This window comes from Rattus norvegicus, chromosome 3, assembly GCF_021556685.1.
Source record: "Rattus norvegicus strain SHRSP/BbbUtx chromosome 3, alternate assembly SHRSP_T2T, whole genome shotgun sequence".
NCBI classification, from domain to species: domain Eukaryota; kingdom Metazoa; phylum Chordata; class Mammalia; order Rodentia; family Muridae; genus Rattus; species Rattus norvegicus.
Window position 1 is genome coordinate 135,950,964 of NC_141536.1, and position 11,963 is coordinate 135,962,926.

Consider the following 11,963-nt stretch of genomic DNA (forward strand, 5'->3'; position numbering starts at 1 on the left):
AAAAAAAAAAAAGAATTCACACCTAAATCAGATTCATATACGCCAAACTGAGACAGCAAATTAATACTTCCTGCAAAAAAAAAAAAAGCCAGAGGGAAAAATAAATGATAAAGAAAATCAAAAAGCAATAAAGGCAGAAACAGAAATAAGGTAAAAGGTATGCAAAGAGGAGAAGAGATGAGGAGAATAAAGGATCAAAAAAAAATGAAGGGAGAAGAAGGAGGAAATCAAATACAAAAATAAGTATCAAGAAGCAAAATATTATTTATATATCATCGAAAAAGAACACTTTTAGAAATTAAAAAAGATACTGGCATAATTCTGCAAGTCAATTTTTAAAATTTAGATTAAATGAATAATTTTCTGAGAAAATATAATTTACTAAAATTAGTACAAATAGCATACTTAAATATTCCAAATTAAATACACACACACAAAAAAACCCCAATGTTAAGGAAAGAACTTATTCACCAGGCTAGGGAGATGCTCTGTTGGGAATGGCCATCAGCCTTGTGCCAGGTTCAGTAAGATATATACTCTTTCTCAAGAGAATAAGGCAAAATGTGTTAAGAGGAGGGGCATATGTCATTTTCCTCTGGCTCCTGGATTTGTGCACATACACCAAACACGCTAAAAACAAACCAAGAAAAGAAATGAAACACATATGTACAAACCCAACAGTTTCACTATAAGCGCAGCTACACAACCTGTAAGAAACCATAGGAAAGAAAACACCTAAACTCTTTTTCTGAGGCACCTATAACATCAACATTTCAACCTGATAAAGGCGATAAACAAAGAATCATAAGTAAAATAATTCTAAATAAACTGTGAAAAACCAGGTTCCAATAGAGCTTGTTTAAACAAACAAACAAAACAAAACAAAACAAAACAAAACAAAAACCGAGCACAGTCTGTTATCCTAACTCTGGGAGGCTCAAGCAGGCAGACTGATCACAAATTTAAGACCAGCCTGGGCTACAGTGAGACCCTCAAAGCAACTCGGAGGAGCTTATGCCAAGCATGCAAGGACAGTTCAACAGGAACCCACCCACTAATCAAGGTATTGGTAATCTGAAGGAGAAAAATAATTTTTATCTCCACAGATATTAATAAGGCTTTTCAAATAAAATAATAACCCATGATGAAAAACAGCCAGTAAAACAGGAGCTCCCTACCAGGCGAAATAGGCCTTAATTCAAACAATATTGACTAATTATATATAAGTTTTTTGTTTTGATAAGTTCTACTTGAAAACAGAAAAGTTAACATTCTAAAATTCTAATTCCAACCTTCAGCTTCCTGTGAACTGTGTGAGCTGCTGAAACTTTTCTGAATGTAATGCTGACTTATCACCAAATCAGATGAACACAGTTCTGAAGGCCTAACTGTACAAAGGCTGCTATGACTAGGATGATACTATGATGTGGTGACATAGACACTCTCAGTTTACCCCATATTTCAAAAAAAAAAAAAAAGTCAGTTGGATGCCTTAGTTAGTTTTTATTGCTGTGTAATAAAAAAGCAACTTGAGACTGGCTTATATGGCCCAGGTCCTAGTTCAGTGATGGAAGCCAAGGCTGGAACCAGGAGGCAGAACCCATGGAAGAATACTGCTTACTGGCTTGCTCTTCACGGCCTGTTCAGCCCACTTTCATATATATAACGAAGGACAGAGCACTGTGGCTGTACCCTCCCACTCTGCATTAATCATTAAATCAAGAAAATGCCTACAGGCCCATCTAGGGAGACATTTTCTCAACTGCCATTCATCTTCCCAGATATCTCTAGCTTGGGTCAAGTTGACATAAACAGTCAACCAGGACAGGGTAATTGGGTAATGTTACTTATGATCTCGTGAATAATTCTTGGAAACAAGAAATACTTGAAAAAAATCAGAAGTGCAAAATCCCAGAATTATAGATTTAAATGGCTGTATTTATTATTTCTCTATATACAATTATCCATATCTTAGTTCCTACACTATAAGAAATATACACAAATATTCTTCTGGGTTTTACACTATAACTTTGAAAGTAACTGAGTCGACATTCACTGTCTTGTTTTTGAGACAGGCTCACATGAAACTCAAGATCCTGCTGCTTCAGCCTCTAGATTGCTGGGATTACAGGCATGGATGACCACATTAATGATTTTTGTTGTTGTTGCTTTTTTCTTTTTTCTTTTCTTTTTGGTTTGTTTGTTTGTTTTTTGTTTTATTTTTGAGACGTTTCTCTACCTAGTCGCTGCTGTCCAGGGACTCACTGTATATACCAAGCTGGCCTTGAACTCACACAGACCTACCTGCCTCTGCCTCCCTAATGCTGCTATTTAAGGTGTGTGCCACCACATCCAGGTGATTAATGACTTTAAGAAAAAAAAAACTGAATCTACATTTAAGTGTTAATCATAACTGAGAAAGATGTAAATGCTCTCTCTCAAAGCTATCACCTGACTGTGCTAAACATGGAAACAGTCTTCGCTGAAATAAAAACAGGGGAACAATATGGATATAGTCTACAGTATCTAAGAAATATCTGAATCTTCACAAATAGATATTAAGTAGATCCATGCTTAGTTGCAGTAACCCAAAAGGATCCTTCATTAAATTTACACTGAGACTACCTCTTTTATTAGCCTTGAGATTGAGGAACATTGCAAAGAAACCATCAGGGAGCTGAGAATATAGCTCAGTGGCAGGATAAATGTTTGCCTAACAATGTACAAGGCCTGGGGGTACATCCCCAGCACTGCAAACAAACAAACAAACAAACAAACAAACGAAGGAAGGAAGATCAGAAACATTTTCCTATCATTCCCTAGTATAGCTATCTTCAATGTGCACTGTTCAAGTTCTCCCAGCAAGAACATTTTGGAGGTCTTGGCACTTTGAGAACATCCTACTGTTGGTTTGACCAGCTTAAGATCACTCTAGCAGTTCGTTGAGATGCTAAATTAAACTTCGAAATTAACTACAAGTTTCCACAGCTCTGCTCTGACCATGCAGTAAGTGAAATTGTGACTTTGTCAGTGGTGGCTCTACACTGTGCTCTTCAGAAAAAGTGAGAATTAGTTTGACTGCACAGCTACAAAGAAAACAAACAAAACCAAAACCAAAAAATTTACTCTTTATCTGGGAATAAGACAGAAAACCAAACGGAAGTAACATTGGTTGCAGGCAAGTCTGCAGCCTTTCAAACTGTTGTCTTGTCGGGAGGGCTGCAAGAGGCCTTGCTGGAAATACGTACTGATGTGTCCCCCAACCTCCAACTACCAGGCTGGAAAAACATCCACTAGACCCACTCTTGTGAATTTCCACGCATATTCCCATCTAAAGCAACAACAGAAAGGCAGAGTTATGTAAGAATACTGAGGCCATAGTATTATCACAAAAGCAGTGTTTGAGATACGGGAGATGAAGTCAAGCAATGCTTTAATCTGCAGTTAGGAGATTAACAGTCGGTGACGTGAAACATCTGCAATAAGCCAAATGCCTTTTCAAATGTCTGACACATCCTCAAATCATCACCTGTCCGGCTCTTAAACAGGAGCTTTGGTGAGACCCGTCATTGTAATTGCCTGCTAACGTGAGAGTCTCACATGGGGATCGCTGACACTACCTTAAATGAAGGACAGAACCAAAGAGAGGCAGGCGGGGCAGGTCAACGTGAAAGGTGATGACAGATGCTCGCAAGGTCACACCCATAGAACCTTAAACATCTAGAGCTGATACAAAAACCATTATCTTCCCATTGTAGCCAAAAGAAAAATAGGTTGAGTTTGGGGTTTCAAATACTTATAATGAATCTCATGAAGCTCGTCATATTCTTCTCCTATGCTTTTCAGGACCAATTATCACTGGAAACCTCCCGGTCTTCATAGTACAAAGGACACTTGACCTGGCTAAAACTCTTAAGATATTCATTCATTAAAGCTACCGACCACACTTTTGGCTCTGACATCCTGCAAAACTCAATCCACCTGCCCTTCTGTTTCCTTGACAAGAGGGGTATGCAGCTTGATGAATGTGTGGATAATCATCCCACAGTCATTTCCAAAATCCATAGGTCTAAGCATTTTATAAACTCACTGATTATTAATCATGAGTTAACATTGGATTACAGCAGAAGAAACTGAGGCCCAGAGAAGCAAAGCTAACCTGTTCCAGGTCCCAAACCCCACGATAACAACCTGAACTGCGGCTTCTAAGTGATTACACAAACTGAGTGCGGATGGAAAATGAGTCTTCCTATGTGACCAGCCACTGACAGCCAAAAAGATGTTTCTTCAGAAATAAAGATTCCTCAAAATCCTTTTCAATGAGTGTCTCAAGAGTTGACCTAGTTTCCTCAAAACAATGTTCCTCTTGACCAAAATAAATGTCCATAACTGGCTCGAGGAACCACATCCTGATTTGAGATGTGTATTAACATCGTCTCCTCAGATGAGCTACTCTGCCATTCAATTTCACATTCACTGAATGAATCCTGTGTGTTTTGCGACTCACAGACAAGAACTAGTCTTTGCCACCTGCAATGCTCCTTGTCTCTTTTAAAAGGGACACCGTGTCTATAAGTTACACCTACAGCACCAAGCTTCATATTACATGAGAAATTTAAGACCTAGCAGTGACAAATGCCCTTAGAGGTCTCCAAGGATGGTCTCCTCCTCTATCTTGGCAGACCATGGTACCATAAACTGTACCAAAGTGACCCTAAGCATTTCCTGGAGATGGAAGCATAATGGGGTTCAATTAAATTATTATACAATAATTAATAATAATATAACTAGTAGTCAAATAAATGAAGTAAAAATAAAAGTCAAAGGTCATTGGGTGTGTTTTCAGAACTTAGTGTCTAAACTGAATTCAGACAGGAACTGTATATCACAATGCAGCAGTTAAGTATGTACCACTTGTCCTTCTCGATAATTAAAAATCTGTTCTTGGTACAGATCTTTCACTTTCAAATGGGGGGAAAAAACAGGCACACGTAATTTCTACCACTGTCATAAACAGCTGAATCATTCGCATAATCAACAGCCCAGAATTCTTCCACAAGCTCTCAGTGCAGGTTCTGAATTTTGAAAGCTCAGAAGGTAAACCCTTCCCTAGCACGGTATATAAGAACTATACAAAATCACGGGATTCCCAAGGGATACTGACTTTAAACAGGAGCAGTGTTACACACAATTCATCAAACGGGAGGCCAGAACTACGGATACAAGTCACTCTGGCAAATGAAAAACACACCAAGAAGGAAATGATTTCAAGGCCCTTGAGCCAAGACCAGCGGACAAGTGCCCGGGATATAGGGGCGCAGACTTCACGCTCCCCATGAGCCTCCGGCAGATGCCAAGGTTCAAGCTGAATTCCAGAACCTCACAGTCCTGGTTTCCCCGGGTGATTTACTGCCCCGACTAGGGGAAATGAATGAATCTGGTCCACCAGGAGGGGTGGCATCCTCGATAGGGCAGCTCAGCGCGGACGCTGGCGCCAGCGCCGGACCGTTGGAGACTCAAGGGGCATGGGGGACCACAGAGATCTCGGAGGACGCGTAGGTGTTTTGGGTTGTTTAAGGGTGCTTGGGGATTGAGAGCTAGGGGTTCTCCGAGCGTGGGTGAGGGGTGCCCAAGGCCTGAGTATCCCCAAAAGGTTTTGGGGCTTGCAGTGTGTGCAGACTAAAGGGACCCCCCCAGACACGGCCCAAGGGATGCGATGAGGCCCTGGGTGCTACGGGACGGAAAACAGCGTGGGCCACTGGGAATCCTGGTACCCTAAGCAACTGCGCGGGGTACTCTGCAGCGGCAGCGGGCTGGGCAAGGGATCGGGCACCAAGACCCCTAAGGGCAAGACCTCTGGTGCTCACCCGAACAACCCTCGGAGGAAGGAGTGGGAAGCCTTCACTCGCTTCTCGGCCTCCGCCATAAGCTGGACCGCTTCTCGTTCTTTCCCTGCGTTGTCCATGTCACCGGCTGCAGCTAAAGCCTCCTCTGCTGACTTGCGAGGCTCCCGGGACGACTTAGTCCTCCCTCTAGCAGGTGCCAATACGCAGGCGCGACGCGAGTGGCCTTCCGGGATCTGTAGTCCTACGCTCCACCTTAACGGCGGCTGTGTCAGAGACCACAACTACAATTCCCAGAAGGCTGCTGGACAGGGCCGGGCGGGAGCTCGTCGGGGGGGGGGGACCCCGAATTCTCTTGGACTCCTAGGAGGAGGGAGAAGGGGCGTGGCCTTCTAGAGGGGTATTGGGCAAAGGTGAACTTCAAGGTTCTAGGGAATGTAAATTGTGAGAGAGAGGAGAGAGGGAGGAAGAGAGGGAAGGAGAAAGAGGGAGGGGGAGGGGAGAGAGAGAGAGAGAGAGAGAGAGAGAGAGAGAGAGAGAGAGAGAGAGAGAGAGAGAGAGAGAGAGAGAGAGAGAGAGAGAGAGAGAGAGAGAGAGAGACACTCTACAAGCAATACTGCAAAACGGAATCTAATGCAGCAATTCAGTGCAACCACCTCCCAACTCTCCCAGAAAAGGAGCAACAGCTGGCTGAAAGAGCTATTTTTAATTTCTGACAGCAAGACATTAAAAATGCTTCATCATCCCCAATATAAATTCAGAGTTGATTTTAAACGTCCCCAAACTACAACTTTCTATTTGGTCCTCTGGTTTAAAAATGAAATTGCATATATTTCATGTAGGCACAATTCACTCTTTTTATTGACTGGATCCTATTAGATATGGCTATAAGCCAGTGAACTCTCTTATGCTTTACATAATGCTAGCTATAGTGGGTGGATCCTGACAAAATTCCTGTCTGCCAGGAAAACTTCTAATCTACTAAATATCCATAGATAGTCGCAATCCTGTGCCAATGACTTCTAGGCCTGTCCCAGAGGGAGGTGGTTTTTTAATACAATGTCTAGACCATTTATGCTTGGCAGTGCTAACACAGACGTGGTGCGGCAAATAGAAACACTGCCAAATGAGAGTTTCAGATGATGAATATGCTGTGGGAACTGGCAAGCAGAATTTATCTAAGAAAATAAAGCCTGTGTTTAGAGAACACAGCAAGAGGGTTCAAACGCCTAGAATCAAGTTACCAAAACTGATGTCACAGTGTGACAGGATCCAACCATAGCGGGATGCCCTCAAGATAGAGGGGAATATGAGCTCTTAGGGCACAGTTTTATTTACAACTACTGTGAGCATTTGTCTCACTTTGGAAAACTGATTTGCATGTTTGGAGCAGGAGGGTAGATGGAGGCAGGAAATTGGATGTGGCAGTGGATGTTGGATTGAAGAGAGAAAAATTGCAAAAAAGTGAACCAACATTGGCATTTGAAAAAGAGGCAGTTGGGGCATTTGGTGGAGTGAGCCAACTCCCAAGCATCATGGTAGCAGCAGTGTGTTGGTCAGAACAATTCCCAACCCTGCCTCAGTGGAATAACTTTTCAGGATAGTCAAGAAATATTGATCCCTCTGTTACTAGTCTTTGGTGTCCAGATTTCCACTCTACCCTATTCTGGGGCTCACCATTCTAAATACTAAAACTTTGGCTGAAAAGGAACTAAAATACATTCTCCCAAAGCACACCTCAAAAACCAGACATTTCACTCATCTGCCTTTGATGGATTCTCATTCAGACTGTGGCGCCCACCTTTCAGTGGTTCTGGGCACATCCTATCCAGTGGACATTCAGGATACATTCAAGCTAAATGAATACAGAGGAGAGTAGACTAGAAGGTTAAAAGCCCACCATTCATATTTAATGGTCCATAGAGGAATGACTGAACTCATCTGAAACCCCCAGTCCTAACAGAGTAAGGGTCAGAAAATGACAGTCACGAGTAGAGGATGTGGCCATCTGCCTGTTGCTAGAGTTCTAGGTAGAGTGGGACCAGCTTTTATAACCAAGCCTCAACAGTAATGAGTGATATGACACTTTTCTACACCAAAGCAAAGAGGTAAAGCTAGCCTACGTACAGGGAGGGGAACTGGATGATATTTCTTGGTGAGAGGGACTCAATCTTATTTATTTTTTTTGTTATTTTTGGGTTTTTTTGTTGTTGTTTTTGTTTTCTGTTTTTTTTTTTTTAATTCTGGGACAAGGTCTCTCAGTGTAATCCTGGTTGTCCTAGGGCCTGCTTATAGGTCAGGATGGCCTTGAACTTAGAGATCCTTCTCTTTCTGCCTTCCAAGTGCTGGGATTAAAGATGTGTACTACCACACTCAGCTTAGAAACTCAACCTTATTTTTTACACAGTTTTAAACCACCACAGGTAGGTTAGAGGAAGTCAGTCTACAGTCTGGTCCACCTTCATAGTGCTGACCATGTTGTATGTCTGGAGGCCCCAGGCTAAGGCATGGGGTCACCTCTGGTGACCCTTCCTACCCTAAGGAGTCAGCTGGAGCGTCAGCTCCCCTTTCCAGGACATTTATCTTAATTTCTCTTCTGCTTTTTGAGAAAATACTCTGGCAAAAGTCACTTAAGGGAGAAAAGACTCCTGACCCACAGTTCAAGGTCTTGGTCTATCATGGTAGGAAAACAAGGTAGAGGAGCTCCAAGGAAGCTGGTCACAGGATCTACAATAAAAACCAGGCAATAAGTGCTACGCTGCTCCAGCACTCGCTGTCCCTCTCCCTCTGCCTCCCACAGAGTCCACTATCCTATCTGCAGAATGGGGCTACTTACCAAGGGTGAGTCTTCCATTTTAATTGACGCAATCGAGATAACCCCCCCTTAGGCCACAGCACTCTTAAAACATTGTGCTTTACTTTAAAAGGCAGGGAAAGCAGTGAAAGACCCCCCGAGTGGGGAGACCCTCACTCACGTCTCGGGATGGCGCAACCCCTCAAGAACTCACACAAGACCGTCCTTGTTGTAATCACATGAGGTTTATCGATAGCAACCAGTGCACTGGGGTCGAGACTTATATCCCACGCAGGGGCAGTGGAGTTCGACCCCGAGAAGCTGAGAGAAGAGGTATTTAAAGGGAGAAACCACAACCCGAGGGGGCAGGGATGGCGTCATAGAATAACAGTGAAAAATCACAAGGAAGAACTCTGTCCCCCAAGATTGTTTCCTAGGAGAAGCTGTCTCCTACTTCTCAGATTGTTTAACTTTATGGTCCACTAGTTCCTAGGAGAAGTTGTTTCCTGCTTCTCAAGATTGTTCTCTAAGATTTATGGTCAGCTAGTTTCTGGGAGAAAGCTGTTGAGCTGGCTAATGTAATTATCCATTCTATAGCCCTAGGAGAGGCTTCTTGGAACATACAATTCTGGGGCCTAACCTGTTTGGTTTTTTTTTCTGCTCTAAACTTTGTGTCTAGGGGGCAACTTTAAAACTTTTATTTTTCAGCAGAACCTATTCAGAAGTCTTTTATCCACAGCCATTGAAGCAATGCAATCATAACTAGGAGTCAATTAATGATGCATTTTATTATTTTTCAAAAGACATTCAAAGCAACATGAGTTTGTAGGGGAGGTGAATCTGTGTGGTAGGGGTGTGTGTGTGTGTGTGTGTGTGTGTGTGTGTGTGTGTGTGTGTGTGTGAAATGACTTTTTCTGCTAAGTCATACATGCTAAAAATATCCACCCAAAGGACTTTATAGATATGATTTAGCAGTTTCCTTAATAAATAATTCTATAAAACCGAGTGTGATGGCACACATCTTTAATCCCAGTACTCAGGAGGCAGAAGCAGGCAGAACTCTACGTTCAAGGTTATTCTGATCTACGTAGTGATTCTTTGTCTCAAAAGAAAGAAAAGAAAACATTCTATAAAATTGAGAACCCCAAATTAGGAAAGATAAAATTAATATAAGTAAGTATCTGCCAGGAAAGAAAATTTTAATCAATGCTTACAAGAAAATGCATACTGTACACATTATTGTTACGTAGTGTTATTCTTTTCATTAATTGGTATAAAAATTGACCCAGGTTTTGAAATTAACTTGGTGGGTTTTGGTTTTGTTTTGTTTTGTTCTGTTTTGGTTTTTAAAGACAGGGTCTTGTGTAACTCAGAACTTCTGATCCTGCTGCTTTCTGCCTCCCAACTGCTATAATTGCAGACATCCACCACCACATACTGTATTATGTTTATGCCACGCTGAGGATCAAACCCAGGGCTTCATGTATGCCAGGAAGCACTCTAGTGAAGTGGAAATTTCTGGTTTCTTTTGAAACTCTTCTGTCAAATGATGTTTTGCTGGGACAGACAGATGGAAGGATGTTTTACTAAAGCAGACCTGTGAGAGGATGCATGATGTTTAGCAAGAATATAAATATGACCCCACAGACAGTGGGAGAAGGTTCTGGCATTGGTTTGCCTTGCTCCACCTCACTGATCTTCCGCTGAGGATCCTCTGGCATTGATTCACCTTACATCACATTGTTGATTTTCACTTGTCCTGATCTCATAGAGAGTAATTTGCCCAAGAACTTCTGGTGATATTCTGGCCGCTGTGCTCCCTCTGAGGACTCAGGGTCGATTGGTGAAGTCTCACAGTTTCTTATGGATCAGACTGCCTTTGCTGATTCGTGAGTGGTGATTGCCAAGTGGGTTGGACTGTTGATTCATGTTGGTGTTTTGCTAGAGGGCTGGACTGCTAATGAAGTTTAGAATCGGCCTGTTCCAAACAGGTTTGCAACCCGTTTCCTGTTAACCTTTCTTTCCCACTACTACTACTGGTAGGCTAAAGGGAGGTTAAAGCATTTAAGAACCCTTATTAAAGTAGTTTTTGAAAAAAAAATCTAAGCCCACACTCTTGCAACCAAGTTATGCCCCCAGTCCTACTTGATACTTTTAATGTGGGAAGTAGACAAACAACAAAGATGACAACTTGAGGGACTGGAGAGGGGATTCTCTGGTTAGGAGAGCACTCACTACCCTCGCAGAGTTCTGGGTTCAGTTTCCAACACACACATTCCAGCTCTAACTTCATTTCCAGATGGTCTGGTGCCCCTTTTTGTCTCTTTTTAAAATGAAATTATGTGAAAAACAAAAATATGCTCTAGACTAAAATCCATCTCATCCTTGTTTAAAATAAGATATCTGAAATCACGGTTCTGAACTGTAGACATAAATCCTAAGTGGAAAGGCTTTACTTTCCCCAAGCCTTTGACTTTCTAAAATGATATACAATGTTTCATTAAAATAAATTTGGAGAAAAGACAGTTTTCACTCTAAATGTGTTAGTGTGTGCATGTGCATGTGTGTGCGTGTGTGTGTGTGTGTGTGTGTGTGTGTGTATTCATGTGACTGACAAAAGTTGACACTTGCTAGATGTTGTTCTTCATCTTATTTTTTTGAGGTAAAGGCTCATTGAACTAGAACTCACTGTTTAAGCTAGAATGTAGGCTGGCTGGCCAGTGCACTGCTGGGATATGCCTGTCCTGTCTCTTCCCTACTCTCTCTCTCCATAGCACCAAGGCAACATACACAGCATTGTGCCTGATTTTGATATGGATGCTGCAAATCCAAAGTTATCCTTCCTTCTTCTTGTACCACAAGCTTCTGATCCATAGAGACATCCTCTCTCACTTTTACCATATGCATTCCTGTCTGAACTTAAAAAATAAATAGGCATCATCAAGGTGTAGATTTGTAGTTTATATTTTGTGCTAAGCCTTTAGGACATAGGCTAAGGGAACATTTCTGATGGAAAGCACTCAGGAGACATGACTGTTATTGTTAACTACCAGTAACACATTAGATTTATGTAACTCTTTCCCATGGAGCATAGTTGAGTTATATAAAATTGGGCTCTTAGGAAAATATCCACGTCTGTATTGCAAGTGAAGGAAATTGCTCTTACCTGGAACACTCTACCCCAAGTTGAATTAAGAGGATGCTAGCTTCAAGATCAGTGGGGAAGAGCTGAGTTTTTCACTGACTTGCTCTGCATTACAGTAATTGACTTTGAGGATGCAGCCAGTCCTTATTATAACTGGATTCCAGCGTTACAAATCCACTTT

The 11,963-nt window shown here is 41.9% G+C and overlaps 1 protein-coding gene across 2 annotated transcripts in view; it reads right to left on the reverse strand.

The window, feature by feature from the left end:
- Positions 1 to 6,022, reverse strand: part of Napb (NSF attachment protein beta) — a 47,031-nt gene extending 41,009 nt beyond the window's left edge. The window contains exon 1 of one of the 2 annotated variants that reach the window (XM_087653909.1): positions 5,868 to 6,022. Coding sequence is in view for 1 of the 2 variants with exons in the window: in NM_001191966.2 (NP_001178895.1) it covers positions 5,868 to 5,965 (98 nt within the window). In the remaining variant the exon portion in view is untranslated. 2 annotated transcript variants of the gene reach the window in all.
- Positions 6,023 to 11,963: the final 5,941 nt, after the last annotated feature.